Source organism: Montipora capricornis, chromosome 2, assembly GCF_036669925.1.
Source record: "Montipora capricornis isolate CH-2021 chromosome 2, ASM3666992v2, whole genome shotgun sequence".
Lineage (NCBI taxonomy): Eukaryota > Metazoa > Cnidaria > Anthozoa > Scleractinia > Acroporidae > Montipora > Montipora capricornis.
In genome coordinates, this window is record NC_090884.1 from 37,548,587 (window position 1) to 37,564,909 (window position 16,323).

Here is a 16,323-nt window from a genome sequence, read left to right on the forward strand (position 1 = left end):
CTTACAAGAAAGGTCTTAGAAAGGTCTTTATTAAAGAGGGCAGGAGCCGACGACGAGTGTTCTTTAGTAGGGTATGACAAACAAATCCGACGATAGGGTGGGGCATTTGAACACCATTTTGGCCCGAGGGGGCGGGAATTTGAATGATCCAATCTTCAAAAGTTCAAATACCCGGGCTTTGCCCGGGAAGGGGGGAGGGGGGAGGGGTGTTGAAGTTTCGAGTTGATCGGCGCATAACAATGAATTCAAAACCTCCTTCCCATGCATAAAACGTCTCGTCCTTCATCCATACACAGTGTGTTTTCGATTTTATGAAAGAGATGTTTTCACACAGATCAGAAAACATGCACAAGCGCAAGGTGGTTTTACAATGGTCCCTTTTTGCTTGAAAAGTTAAAGGTGTTTGTTTCCACGGAACACCTACCGCTCTTTGTAGGTCACCCTCGAGGGTTTTAAGGCTGTTAGCTGAAGCATCCACACTTTTCAAGTCGAGCCCAATCTGCCTCAACTTCTGCTGGTTTTCTCTCTGTAAAAGACCAAGATTAAATCACAGTCTACTAAGATCGCACAAAGATTCAAATGAAGTTGCAAATGCATGACACTTCATACTATTTGTGACGCTTTACAGAAGCTCCCACTTAAAGCGTTCCCTCCTTCTCCGATATTTCCACTTTCCTCTGCTGTCTTTATTCAGTCCAGAGCGTGACGAACGAAACACGCAGTGAAACAGGACTAAAGACAAGCAATAATTGTACTGAAAAATTCATCCCAGAAAATATTTTAGTCGCTTTAAAAACATTTCACTTGAACAACAAACAGTCCTTTAGTACAATCATCACAAAAATGTTCAGCCGTATTACCATGAAGTTTTTTTTGAGGCGAATAGTTTCCTCGCCCTGTGCTTGGTTCTTCTTCATATCGTCAATCTTTTTCTGCAGTTCATTCGACTTTTTTTCGAAGACTTCCTGTTGATAAAGTCAACCAAACGACACAATTTTAAGTATTTTTACATTTTAATCCGTGCTGGCTGGATGAAAACAGAAACTGGGAGGAGAACCCGTTCACGAGAAGCTTACCGCTGTTTCAATGTACTGCATGTTAAGGAAAAAAAAAACCCTGCGTTGACCGGTTTGCATGGCCAACGGTTTAGATTCACGAGGCTCTTTGCTGGCCGGGAAACAGTGCATGACACAAAGTTGGCTGGCTGGGAGTTTCCCTCAATTTCGTTCATGATCACAATGGAAGAGTGCGGAACACCTTTCTTTTTCCAGCAAAATTAAAAAAACTAAAAAAAAAAGTTATATTTGTGTTTTCTCGTAAGTGTTTTCGCCTATTACAGTGGAACCCCGTTATAACGAACAACATCTGAAAGCCCGGCAGAATTACAGTAAAATATGTGGAACCGAACCCCGCTATAACGAACAATTTTTCGGTACCGTGGCACTTCCTTATAGCGGGGTTCCACTATATTATCCATGATGGTAGATGTACCTCATTTGCCACACTCGACAATGTCATTATTTTGATCGAACAATTACACTTACCCTCTTACGCTTTGTGTCCTCAATGATGTTTTGATATTTCCTCTTCATTTCCTCCAAGAACTGATCCACACTGTCTTTTGAGAAAGGGCCTTTTTCGTAGCCTAAGAATTTAACATTATAACTTAATTATCTCGCCTTCTATACGAAAATCGTATCTTTTTTATCCGAATACACCGCGTTGGCATCTTAACCACGAAGGGGTCGCTTCATGCTTCTAACAGAGCGAAAAACTGGATTAGATAGAAATAAGCTTTCAGTGCATAATAACAAATGGTCTACAACGCCTTCCCTGTAAGAAATTCATTTATATGAACCGATTTTTATTTTTATTTTCCCCTAATTTTGCCCCCTCTTCATATACCGGTAGTCTTGTTGTAGGGTCATAACATTATGTTGTTTTAAAGTATATAACTTAGAGTAATACATTAAAGCCAATTTAGTTAATTTAATAACTATGTGTGTGTGTGTGTGCGTGTGTAGTATTTTATTGTACGGTGGTTCCTTTGTAGTGTGTCTTGTGTTTGGGTAAGTGATAGCAAATAGGCCATTTCCGAGTTCTTGCCTGCCTCATCTTCAAAGCGAGTCTAAGTGCGAAGTTTTGTTATGAAAATTAGTTTCCATTCATATGTAAAGTGGAACTAATTACCATTACAAAAACTTCGCACGTAGACTCGCTTTGAAGAGGAGGCAGACTTGAACTCGGAAATGGCCTATTGTCTTCGTGATGTAATAAGCGTTGAAGTGTAAGATAAATGTCATAAAAAATGTACAAAAAAGGAATATGATTTTAAATCAAGGAATTAAATTCGCTGAAGCAATATTGTACTGCCCTTCCATCATTCCCAAATTTTCGTCTAGGCTCCCTGGGGAAGCGTTTAGAACGAAATTGTGGTGCTGTGTGTGCGCGATGAGAGAAAAGTAGTATCATATAAATAGTCGTTACCAATAATTATATAAGTTATAATTTGGTTTCTGTTGAATCTTGCATTAAATCAACTCTCTACAAATCGTTTCATGCTTTATTCGGAGTGACAGTACATTTCCATACCTTTGAAGTTATGCTCCGTTGCCAGATCTATAACAGCATTGTCTCTATCAGAAACGTTCTGTTTGTGCCTCTAAAGAAATATTTAGAGGGAAAAACCTTTTAAACTAAACTTTTATTAAGTGTCAAGTCTTCTAGCTCTCTACTTGAGGTCAATGTGCATAGAATAAAATCAAATATCGTTCTTTTAGAAGAAAGGAAAACCGGAATACCCGGAGAAAACCCTCTTGCAGCTGAGTAGAGAAACAACAAAACCCGACCCACATATGGCACCAAGTCTGAATATGAAACCCGGGCCAAATTTGTGAAAGGAAAGTGCTATCAACACTGCCCCAACACTGCTCGCTCCCTGGACACAGTTAATGTCGCGATTAATTTTTTCAGGCTTAAAATTATCACGAAGTGCAAACATCCAACTGAAGCTTAAAATATTACTTTGGGAAAACTATCAAAATAAGAAATTATGAACCAAAGTCAACTTTTATTGTTCTTGAAAAGTAGGACTTATTCCCTGATTTGCGCTGCAGCGTTCTAGTCTTACATGAGCTTGTTGTTCAAGTCTTCCTCCTTCCACGTGAAGTTGGTTCTCTTCAGCGGTCAATTTTTGCTGATCTTCGCCTAGCTTATGGATTATGCACTCATCCTAGAAATAACGATAAGAAAAATGAAAAGACTGCCCTAACTATTTACCGTGAAAAACATGGGAATTTTGTACCAGACTACCTCCTACTTGTCTCTAATCACGCGAGAACCTTGCAAAGCTTCTCAAAATTAAGACCTGCTGCCAATAAAATATCACTCACAAGCTACTCCCAGCTCAGATAGGACACAATCAATTTAAAAGAGATCTTTACGGATTTGAACTCTCTTTCCGACCTTTCATTAAAAGGATTGCGTGATTTGTCAGGGTTTTCGTTTGAGGCCGGACGTTTCGTCCGGTCGTTTCCCATTCCATTTCCGCTACCTTGATGCCAATATTTGAGGAGTTTGTTTTATTTTTTATTCTCATATATTATTTTTACTTACTTTTTTTTTTAAAGAGAATTTGCGTGAACTCCAGCCTTGCCTAAGAAATTGATTCTTGGGTTCCAGAAACACAGGAAACAGAGTTTGAGTGTTTTATTTTTAAAATTCCCTGGGGACATGCCCCCAGACCCCCCTCGGTAGCTCGCACGCAATGATGAAAATGAGTCCCCCAAAACAGCCCCACAATGCAATTCAACAGGGCTCTTGACCCTGTCTCCCGCGCAACCTCAATGTAGCCAATTGTAACAATGCCATTGTTGAACTCAGAGAAATGGTGTTTTATAATTTTCGTATCATCATAATCATTATTACATGTATAAGCAAATCAGTATATGTCTTACGTCTCTCAAGGTGTTTTCCTTTTCCATAACTCTTTTCTGAAAATCTGAATATATTTTGTGCAGTTCCTCCACAGGCCCTAGGAATGGAACAATTGGTAATTCAAGTGATTGGGCATTTTCTTCTGGTGCACTTGTTTTCAAACCGGTGAGCACAGAAACATGACATCCATGTAACAGTACATAAGAAAAGCATCGCAATCTATAATATGACATATATATATGTTGTAGTTCAATTTTGTCTTTCGAACAATTTGTTTTTGAACCGGTACAAAATAGTTTGAACTGGTACAATTTTAATTGTACTGATGCAAAAACAGTGAAAATAGTTTAATGTTTGTTGAACACAAAGAACACAATTCATTGATAACAGCTGTTTGCCATTCATTTACTTAGTTCAAGAGGTTACTGAAATGTTTGCTGAGCATTCAGAGCAGGACAGAAATAGCAAGACCTGTTGGAAATACTGAACAGTCTGGTTTGACCAAGAATATCATGAGTGGTGTTAAGCACTAATTTACACAATTTAAGCCTAAACACTTGTTCTAGAATGGTTAGCTTTCATGTAAGGTTAAGATAACTGCCCGAATTTAAGGAATTAGGGTTAAGATTTCAATTAATTAGTCATTAGGTTTATGCACCGTCTCATTAACAGTTAGGATTCCAGGAGGAATGTGTATGGCAACTGCAGGTGACATACTGCAGACTGTCTACAAATAGCACTGACAAACAGTATTTAAGTACAAGCACCCATTTGATTAGCGCTGATAAACAGCATTTAAGTCTATGCACCCATTTTAAAATGGATAGCTTTCAATAACTACATGTGAGTTAGGATCAGTCTACAGTCTGCAAGTGTCAGACACTGCATTCTAGGTAAAGGAGTGGTATGCACTGTAGTGAGTTGAGTAACTTATTTGAAATGTTTAGTCTAAAACAGCCCGCGCGTTGCCTTGGTCATTGGGTTAAGAATATTGGTTCATGGTTATTGGAAGTGAAGCACTCTTTCACATGTAGGGTAAAGGGGTTAGGTTGTAAAGGAGCTGTCGTGCTGTATCAGTGGCAAAGTGAAATAAAGAAAAGCGTTTATCAAAAGAGTTGATATGGCAAACTGACCATTGGAAAAAAAAAAAATTAACGCTGACGTTTTGGGGCTGAACAATCTGCGTTCCATGCAAATTTTGCATTAAGTCTAAGCACCCACTTCAAATAGCGTTGATAAACAGTTTTTAAGTCTCAGCACCCACTTTATAATGGTTAGCTTTCAATAACAGTGTGACTTGCATGTTGACTCGCATAGCTCACCCTATTGGCTCCCATGACTGGCATGGCTCGCTGGCTCGCACATTGTCGTCACTCTGACGTTTTGAGCGTTAGCCCTTCCTTAGAGTGACTGAAACTCTTTTTCGTCTTTCACATAGTAGGACTACTAACTTGTTTACTACAAAATTTGTCTCTCGATTTTCAAGTAACAAGCAGTATACAACTACCGGAAAGTAACAATATTATCATTACTTTGTACTGTTACGATATTAATAAACTTCATTAGTAAATTTTCAGCTCCGACTATTGCATTTCTAGCTTTTTACTGGGTTGCCAAACCCAGTCGGAATCTGTCTTTAATTTCGTCGTTTTTTTATTTTTCGTTTTCTTTTTTTTTTTATTTTTTTCCGTGTCGGGAAAAGTCATGCCTGTCACTCCCCTGCTAGGTGGTGTCTTTGTGCATAGAGCCTTCTACGCGTATTTTCTTAGGATCGAGAGGGTAGTGGGAAATGCGTAGATTTCTCTGGTGGACACGGTAGAACGATTAACTTAACCGGCAATGGCGTCGAAAGTCATGTAACGCGAATGGCGTTTTAGTGGATCTTTGAACAAAATGTACCCTTATGAAGCTCAATAATGGCAAGCGAATTGGATACTGAACAAGACAGGTGGTCGAATGTTAGGAGGGACGAGTAATGGACTTCGACAACAATCTGTCGCCCGTCGAGCCGTAATCAAAGTGAGCTGTCTTCCTAAAATTTTGCTAAGTGTGGTGTTTTGTACAACACTCAAACCAAATGAACAGTTCTCTGGTAACTCAGTATGGGCTCAACAAAGACAGAGAAGGAATCCATATAGTGGATCTGTTATCTCAGTTGTCTCGCTATTTGTCAGATTTGTATTTACCTGTTCTCAACTCTGCACAGTCTTCCGGTATAACAATTGGAAATTTCACTAATAAGTCATTGACGTGAATGGCGTTTTAGTGGATCTTTAAACAAAATATACCCTCATGAAGCTCAAGAATGGATCGTCGATTGGATGAGCAAGACAGCGCTGAAAAATAAATATCTGGATTTGAAGAGACGAGTAATGGTCTTCGACAACAATTTCATATTTCGCCTTTGGATATCAAGTGAGCTTTGTTTCTAATATTTTACTAACTTGGTATTATATAAAACACGGAAATCAAATAGCAATTTTTTTATGGATTTAACCATAGTTACTAACTATGATTTAACAAATTAACATTGAAGGAATCGAACGCCTTCAAGAATGCATCACAGTGTTTACTCAAGTCGCATCTTAGTTGTCTGACAATTTACATTTACCGGTATTTTGTACTCAACTCTGCAAAGGTGTAAAATATTTGGAAATGTGACAAGGAAGAATTATTTGAATGAAAGTTGTTGTCGCTTTTGTGCTGCATTATTTACGGTCAGCGTTCCGAGTGGAAAAGGGTTTTGACGTGAACTGTCAAAAATTTATTTAATTGCATCTCTTGTTTGCACGCACGCAATTGAAATAGGAAGGTATTTTTGCCTCTAATTGTAAATATGTTGTTTGTTTTGATTAATTTTTCGCTGGAAAAGGATTTTGCCGAGATATTTCCAACCTTTGTGAACTTTAATATCATGTTGAGTAATTTTAGAGCTTAACAAATTTGCATACGTGTGTTGAAATGTGATACGGGAGCATTTTTGTGGTATAGATTGTTTTCACGTGACGTCATCATTTTCTAAAATCCAAAACTAAAGAGCCACGAAAGTTCTTATCCTCATCAGGCATAAGAGGCGGTAAATTTGTATCCATTTGCAATTTTAATAGCGTGCTTCGTTTGGAAACCAGAGCATTTTGAATTTCTGAGTTATAGCGGTGCGTGACACGAGGCGACAATCAAGTTTATTGAGAAATGTATATTTATCTCATGGTTTTGAGCCTTTTTAGAATTTAAAGCATTCGGAAAAGTGCTTAGGTAAATAGCTGCCTGTTCAGTAGAGATGATCACTCGCCTAGATAGCCAAAGTAAGTAACAGGTGTTGACACTATTTTCCGGCCGCCATATTGGTGCACAAAAGATGTGCACCAACATGGCGTTTTCATACTGGACTCTGTAAATTTCTGCGAAACATTTCGACGAATATCTGGAGTTTGGGGAAACGCACAGGCCTAAAACTTGGAGAAGTGTCGTCTTCATTTATCTTCTACAACATCACGAATTCTTGACTTTTTCCACTGGATGGTTTTCGATTTATTTTTTTATTGCGTGACAGTGAAAACGATCTATAGTGTAACGAAAATAAACAGGTCTGTTGGAAGCTTGCTTGAGTTTCAACAAAATGACCCCCAAAATCGGCAAAAAAAATCTGTCACTGATGAATAATAAAGTAGCTGCTATCCCCAAAACGATGGAATTACCTGGCGATAAATAACCTCGTCTTGGAGAGTAAAGTTTTGACTGTCAACCTGAAGAATTGGGCGATTGTGATCTTTGTGTTGAATTCGCACATTTCTTGTCAAACTTTATAACACTTGAAAGAAAAAAAAAACTTACAAAAACAAAAACCCGGTATCTGTGTCAAATGATGATTTGACACTGTTTCGCGAGTAAACACACCGCGGTAACTTCATCACGGCGCCCTCTGAATCCGATGTAACTTTCGATTTTGCGCTTTTACTTGTGCAGCCAAAAGTACAATAGCAAAAATCTGCCAGAATGTTTGTCGGTGATCGTAACTTTTTATATTCGGGGTTAAAAATTAATGTTGTTTTCGTGTCATAAATGTTGTTGGTGATGGCAAAATATTTTATTCTCGATCGACCGTCCAGAAAACTTCCTTCTGCTCTTCCCAAAAACTTTGTACCACTATTTATTTACTTTTGCATCAATATTTGTTTCGCATAAAGCAAGCTAACAAAATCAGTTCCTTGCTTGGTCCGCATTTGTTAGCATTAAAATGGAATTTTCGGTCCAATGCCTCTGTTTTGAGGGGCTTCCAGATACTAACCCCGCCGAATAGGGTTTAATTTCAGCGAACTATTGCAGCTGTCAGATGCTTAGAGGGCACGCTTAAACTTGTGGTGAAAAGCAGTTGTGCCTTCTGATTTCCTGTAACATGTGCCACAGGCAACCCAGTGTATGCTTCACAGAAGCATCTCGTTGATTGGCTAAAAAACTCCGACTATGAGCAAATAGTCGAAGTTTTACGTCGTATGGAAAATATTGCGCCAAGATGCTCTTTCCGGACGCTTTGTAAAATTGTGGAAATAAAAATCGGCGGCAAAACCCGGTTTGAGAATTTACAAAAAACAATTATTCCATTCGCCCTTGTTGGATATGAAGTGATTATAACCAACTCGCGCTACGCGCTCGTTGGTTATTTTATCACTTCATATCAAACTCGGGCTCATGAAATAATTGTTATATGGACCTTTTTGCAGATACGGCGGCCATTTTGCTTTCTATTGTTTCAAATAGCTATTATGGGATGCCCAGGGGGCAAATACATATTAATTTCCCCCATGAGTATCCCATGTCTTTCGAAACAATAGAAATCAAAATGGCCGCCGTATCTGCAAAAAGGTCTGTTTATCTTGAAATTAAATTATTCATTTTGCAAAATAGCCTGTTTACAAAATTTATTTTTGGAATAATCGAAAGTAACGTTAGTAGCATTGCACACATTTAATCTTGGAGGAGATATAAGTTATTGGATTTTTCTAAACTTGGTCACTAGTCGAGATGAATGGTTTTCCAATATCAGTTACTTTTCGTAAAAGCAAGTACTGTTGGGGTACAATCCGTTACCTTTTACCATTCAGTCGATCTCTATCAAAGAGAGGAATGTTGGAGCTGCCATTCACTAGTGGCCATTTTCTACGCATGGAATAAGCACAGTTTGACAAGTGTGTTAACAACTTTCTGGATGATTTATGCATAATTTCTTGAAGCCACTTTTTCATACTTGTTTCCTCTCTGAGAAATTCGACTGTGTACGTGGGAAAAGATTTGAAACAGTTCCGTTTTGACATTACTTTCTTGCTGTTTCCTGTGAAGAATTTGCCTCCGCTGCAAGCCCATGTCTTTTGAATTATCACCTGATGTTCCCATTTTGTTACTTGTTTCGGCTCCGATCGATCCTCCTTTCCTGAAAGGCAGAGTTTCTTCTCTGCTTTTTCTTTCAAGAACTGTTTGGCCTTGTTGTGAAAATCATATTTCATTACGCTATTGCATAGGCGTGAGTCTGCCATTTTATCACTGATATATTTACCACAAGTTTGGACCGAGAGTGGCCTGGGGTGAACGTTGGTAATGGTAATGAATTTATATAGCGAATTGCCTAGTGGCGTATTCAAATGCGCTTTACAAGCACGTGATCTATGGGTGAGATCGGACATCAGCATATATAGGCGCTGCTGGCAGCCGCTATCAGTCCATTAGCGATCTCTCCGAGGACCTGAGCGAATGAAATGAGGCCTGAACACAACACCGGGAGCTCCATGCCCTACACTTTACCAAGTAGGCATAAGGGTATTCAAGGAGGGGACTGGAAGGTAAGGATGGGGGGGGGGGGGGGGAGGGTTAGAACTGCGAAAAAAGGGTGGGGTAGGATAGAGGCAATGAGGAAGATCAGGGTGGGGTAGGAGAAGTAGAACAGAAGAAAGAAATATCGCATTCTTTTTGAGACCCCCGAAAAAACCAAGCCCCTGTTTTTTAACTAAGCCCCCAAAAAAGGAAAATCCCTTTTTTGGACAGTTGATAAAAATAAACCAGTACAATTAAAATTGTACCAATTCAAACTATTTTGTACCAGTTCAAAAACAAACTGTACCAGCAGTCACAATTGTTGCAGAAAAGCTCTGAAAATGTTCTATATCAGTGTCACGACATTTTACCAAAGAAAGAAGGGGCAATGATATGATACAGCGATGATCAGGCCGGGGACAGCTTCAACTCTTCTTTCGGATAAAAAAATCCACCTAAAGTAAAGACTGCTTCTTCTGATGTAAAAGCACAAGTGCACGTACCGTTGAAGAGGTTGATGATCTTTTCCTTAAGATCAGCTTCTACTTTCAAGAGTTGTCTTCTTTCCGTAGACAAGGATTCTGAAACAATTAAATGCAAAAGATCTTTTATCATGATACAGCACAAGCTGATTATTACGCAGTCAGGGTTTCAAGACAAAAAGAGTCGCAGTTTAAGCTAGAGTATCGACACTGTGAAATTTTCCATTATGATTCGAACTGAACATAATCAACTTAAACATATGCATAATACATTCTCCATTTGATAGCCTCATGCTTTTTAAAGTATCGTTTCACTCAGACTTTTCACTTTTTTGACAATAAAAGTCACACAACCTTGTTGCAAACCAAGTACTTACGGCCCTTGATATCTCGGTTCAATTTGCAGTGCAGTAAAACCTCGAACCATAATTTCCAGTGCAAAGGTTAGTGAGAATTACAAAAATTTTGCAATTAGCGTGAGCGCGAGAGAATGAAAGATTTGCCTGGAATCGGAGATCTACCTTCGCAAAAGAGGATTCTTCGATCGCCACGGGGCAAACATTGCAAGTCTCTAGAAGGAAGCGTGCAACAAAAAGTTGTGTCTTCGTCAAAAGCGATGATACAAAGAATAAGGTATTTTTGTGGTGATTTTGTGAGACATGGAGGTGACTAATGTTCGTGCCTGAAAATTTAAGTTGTTGTGAGATCACTGCGATAAAACTATCGATTAACACACTCTCCGGCTTGCGTAAGATTGATTGTGAAATCTAGCTGTATCAAGTAATGCATGGTCTTGAAATACAGTAGTACAAACATAGGAACAAGTTTGAGGAGATTGACGTAAGAAAGTCTTCCCAGTTGTCATCACGAGTGCTGAATAAGTGTGCAGATCTTTGCCACCACAGAAGACGAAAAAGCAGTGTCCATGATGGGTTTAAAAGTGCACCATTTTTTTCTTTAGTTAAAGATGTACAAATCTCTTAAGCAGCGTTGCACAACTGAAGTTGTCTACTGTTTTTAGTTCACATGTTCCTCCACTAAACTCGACAGGAGAGAAAAGTAGCAGATTCAAAACCTGCGGATGATGTTCGATACAACTGCTTGACAACCTCCGGATTTCCCCGTGCTGCTATCCTTGGTTTCACCTCTCTACAGCGCAATAACTCGGTAAACAATTTCCATCCCCACGTGCAACAATTTCTTTCCTTTAAGGGGGTAAAATTACAGCAGCCACGTTAATGTTCTAACACGTTAAAACTAAAAAGGAAACAATCTCGACACACATACTCTTACAATATAAAAGGCTTTATTGAGTCAATCCCCTCAAATTTATTCCTAAGTTTGTACTTGATTGCTATATTTCAAAATGAATGTCAATCTTACTCAAGCCGGACAGGGTGTTAATCAATCACCCGTGTTACACAATCTAAATGGGTAATACCCATATAATCTAAATTTAGATCAGTGGGTGCAAGCCATCTCAGAGGATCATCCGGGTGCTTAGACCTAAATACGGTGCATACATGGTTGGATGACTCAGATGATCATCTGAGATGGCTTGCACCCACTGATCTAAATTTAGATTATATGGGTATTACCCATTTAGATTGTGTAACACTGGTGCTCAATTGATTTTATCACAGTAATCACACAAAAACTTACAATTTCCACGAATAACGATAAGTCACCTCCGTGCCATACAAAACACGACAAAAATGAGTCATTTTTTATCCATCATCACTGTTTTTGACGAAGACACAGATTTCTGTCGTACATTTCTATCTGGAGACTTGCAATAATTTCCCCAAGGCGATCCCACAACATTTTGCGCATAGCGTAGATCTCCTGTGAAATTTGACCTTTTAATAATATGATGCAACCACAGCAAGCTACTAGAGCTGCTCACAATAAGTATTATTGTAACACTTGATTCCAGTCAAAAGACTGCCAATCACCTTTGTCTTAAGTCAGGTTTCGTTTTTGGTATATATTAACTAAAAAGAGTTTGGGCAACCATTCACTCGAAATGTCTCTTGTTTTATTGAGCTGCAGTGTACAAGTTACAACAAGAACCGCAATCTGAGAAGAAAATGCAAAACCTTCTTAAAGCCTGATGGCTTCACAACTCATCCGTGAAGTAACTATGATTTGATAGACTGTTAAATTGTGCCGCAAAATCAATTAAACAAAAACTCCCCCAGTCCCCTACCCAGATTGAAAACATCCTTGTATTTATAACTTACCAACTTTTTTCTCCAACTCAAAGACATCATCAGCGATACATGCTAGTTCAGCCAGCCTCAACTATCAGAAATTGACACACCAGAGTTAAACATTTAATGCGGTTTCTGAAGGACATCTATATTTGAACTGTAGAAAGAATCGTCAAAGTTATGACCAGGACTTCTTTTCATTACATTTCTCGACTCCCTTTAACTGCACATTTACCCTTTATTTCCAAGTGTGTTCTATTTAACATTTCTTTGTCTGGTTCGACTAACAACCATATTTGATAAATTGTGACCAAAACAGAAAATGCCTAAAAACTCAGAGAATAAACTATGTTTTTCACAAATTTTAAACACAACAGCATGAGAACATTCTAACAAAATCTATAGCCTGGACTTAAAAATATATATTTCTCAAAGACAATTATGAAGTCATGAGGCCCCGCTTTGATACACTTTACAAAAATAAATTATCAGTTCCATTTTTTGTCCAAATAGAAATTCCATGCTACAATTTATGAAAAATGGCTACCATCCGCTGAAAAACCGCCTCTTCCTTTCATTTCCTCGGAGTTTTTACATGTCTTTCACTGAAACGCACTGTAGAGGACTGGGAGTAGTTGCGCATGCGCCTTCTGACCGAAGTGATGTCAGAGTTACTTCAAAGAACCATCCAAGAAAGCTTTTTGTTGGGCTCTTGAATAAAAATCTTCCGTAGCAACCATTGTCTTTCTGTAGTTAAGAGTGACTACCCTTTAGTTACTGTAAGTCTCTTCATATCCACATCCTGTACAAAAATGTCCCTCTCCTAGTTGGCGTGATAGCTCAATTGGCAGAGCAATGCACGGACATTGCAGAACGTGGGTTCAGATCCCCTTTCAGCTTAAAAATTTCATGCTTTTCTTTCATTGCTTATCAAGTAATATTCAAACAGTTATGATCTCAAATCCCAACATACCGAAAGTTGATTCTAATGTTGCACCGAATTCAAATGTGGAGCTCTCTGCTTTCTTCACTTCTGTCATAACATTTTATTTTAACGCAACTTTTTCATTTAACAGGACATTATTTTGAATGCATACACTGGTGGTTTCATGCCGATTTTTAAGTGCAATGTCTTTGCAACTTAATTTGGCAAGAAAAAAATCACTTTGCTTTGTTGTTGTTGTTGATTTTTTTAAGATATTGCTAAACGTTTCCCAGAGAATACATGAACAGGGTACGTTGTCTGTTTTGTACATCAAGAACTTGTTACATGTATATATTATACTGCAGGCCTCTTATAAGGCAGTTCTTGTAGTGTATACATTTTTACAGACACTTGGAGACCTCTAAAGGTATTACGTAACAGGCTGTACCAGAAATCATGCCATTGAAGTGCTATACCTCGGTCGGTTTAATCTTTTCATTCAGTTCTTTGACTTTATCCTCTGTTGCAGCAACTTTCCCCTGGGTTTGGGCGAGTTCATCTGCTATCTACCAAACAAGGCAAAAAAAAGCGAGTTGAGGTAATACACTTTTTAAATATGTTGCCTGTAGACGTAAACATGAACATATTAAGTTTTACAAAGCTAAATATTAGTGTCACATGTATCGTGTAAACAAAAAGGGCAAAGATGATTCTATTTTTGATGATCCTTGAAAAGCGTTGATCCTCAGCATCGCGTTACCAAATGTCACTAATGATGTGGTTACCAGTCTGGGACCGGTCGCTCGAAGCCTCGGTTAGTGTTAACCGTTGGTTAACAGAGAGAGCGAGTTTCAATCGAGTGTCGTAAAACCAAAAGCAAAGTAATTACTTTGGCCAATCAAAAAGGACGGAGACACTCAGGTAAACGAATCAAAACTCGAAGTAATCACAGGTAGCGCAATTTTCCCTTTCGTAAACAAACGATGCCATTTGCACAAGACTAGATGAGCAGCGTATGTCACTTAGAATTTAAAAAAAAAACTGAGAAAAACCTTAGAAAAAAATTAGGAAAAGTTGATTGAACGATGTCGAACTCGGTTCGACAGCTTAAGGGCAAATGCACTTATCCTCTCCACTACCGAAACAACAGCTACGAATTGGCAATTTTCAAGGATTTATGTGAAGGTAATCCTATCATCTTATTGAAAGCTAACCGAATAAAAAGGCATGGTTACTAGGAAAGGCATCGACCGTCAAAAATGGCATCGCTTGTTTACGAAAGGGAAATTAGCGTCGGGTAGTCGACACAAAGCGCGGGAACATGTGCACGTGTAAGCCACGATTGGTTTTGGTTTCACTTCTGATTGGTTGAGAACTTTAAACCAATCACTGACTGAAGTAATCATAAAGCAAAGTAATTATCTAATTACTTTCGACACTCAATTGAAAACCGCTCTATCAAACCTATAGATTTTGATGGTATCAACGCTGGCTGCATTTATCTAAAAAACTCACTCCTATATTTCTATGCACAGAAACTTTCGCTCTAACATATTATTTTTATGATTTTCGACGGAAGAGCAAATGAGGCTTCATCTCGTTATCATGACCCATCTATCGAAATTACGGCATTTTTCCCTTGCCTTTTTCTCCGAAACAAAGTCATTCATTTTTGGAGTAAGCAATTTATGACCTAACTTCAGGCGAGAATTCAAACAAATTTAAAGTTTCGAGCGAACGTCCTACAAGGGAATTTTGGTGTTTTTCCCTTTTAGAATGAAAAATCGTTTACAAAGCCTTTGTAGAAGGCTTGTCAAAGTTCCTTTGCACAGGTCGCTTGGCCGAGTCGCCCCCCCCCCCCCCAAAAAAAAAAAGATCATCAGAATTTGGAAAGGGCGCAATATTCAAGTTCATTTTTAAAATCGTGGATTTAACGAGATCAAATGCATGTATTTATTTTTGCATGTTAGGTACTTTGACAGAGACAGATTTTTACAAAGTAATGCAAAATTAAGCTTCAGTTGCACTTTCAGCTCTGATTAAATAATAATTATCATTTTAACCTGATCTGCTTTCTCCTTATTTGCTTTGAGATGACTCAAGTCTATTGCATACTCCTTTACAGTCTGAGCCTGTAAGTATTAGACAAAGATGAGGCATTCAATTATTGTTTGATCCTCATAGTTGTGGATTCGCTTGACTCCAAATGTCACAGGAGAAACAAGACTACAAATGTAATTTTAATACCAATAATTCACTTACGGCCAAGTTAACCACCCTTTCTTGCAGGCTAAGCGACTAAAATAACTTAGGGTACACTTCAATGAGATCAGGCCAAAAGCATACAAGGCGCCTGAAGTATCTGCTACACCGTCCATACCGGAGCAGGGTATTGCTAGATGAGGGCGGTCTCAGGTTAAAAACCCTACAAGCTGACCTTCATGGCCCAACAAATTAAAAGAAAATTTGTAATGGTCTGTAATTGGTGGGCGTCGTGGAAATTTAAGGCCCGTTTTAAACGTCGCATTTTACATGTGTCGAATCTAATGCAAATTAAATAAAATCTACTGTTTTCGCTCATTTGCATTGGATTCGGTACATGAGAAATGCGACATTTAAAACGGGCCTAACCCACTGGAATTCCTTCTTGACATCATGTCTTACAAACGCATCTGGAACCCTGCTGGAAAAAACCCGAGTCAAGTTGACATCCTATGAAACTCAGGTCACATCTATAAAATCACTTGCCCATGGGTGGGAGGAACAGACGATGACTATACCAGCCTGCCTCCTTTTCTTGAACCAGATATAGCACCCATGTATATAATCTGTCACAATGCTGCTTGCATTCAATATCCTATCTTAAGTATTCCTTTAATTTCAAGTGCAGTTGACTCTAATGATTAAAGTGAAAAGGGATATTGTAAACAGCTGAAAAGGCCACTGCGACACTAGAGAGACC

The 16,323-nt window shown here is 38.6% G+C and overlaps 1 protein-coding gene across 1 annotated transcript in view; it reads right to left on the reverse strand.

Annotated features, from left to right (window-relative positions):
- LOC138020581 (DNA repair protein RAD50-like) overlaps positions 1-16,323 on the reverse strand; it is a 75,787-nt gene that overhangs the window by 48,111 nt on the left and 11,353 nt on the right. Inside the window, exons 10-19 of the mRNA XM_068867544.1 lie at positions 15,425-15,493; positions 13,838-13,927; positions 12,467-12,527; positions 10,245-10,322; positions 3,957-4,033; positions 3,131-3,232; positions 2,593-2,662; positions 1,545-1,645; positions 861-965; positions 425-526 (exon numbers count right to left, since the gene is read on the reverse strand). Of these exons, the coding sequence (XP_068723645.1) occupies positions 425-526; positions 861-965; positions 1,545-1,645; positions 2,593-2,662; positions 3,131-3,232; positions 3,957-4,033; positions 10,245-10,322; positions 12,467-12,527; positions 13,838-13,927; positions 15,425-15,493 (855 nt within the window). The remainder of the gene's footprint in view (positions 1-424; positions 527-860; positions 966-1,544; positions 1,646-2,592; positions 2,663-3,130; positions 3,233-3,956; positions 4,034-10,244; positions 10,323-12,466; positions 12,528-13,837; positions 13,928-15,424; positions 15,494-16,323) is intronic.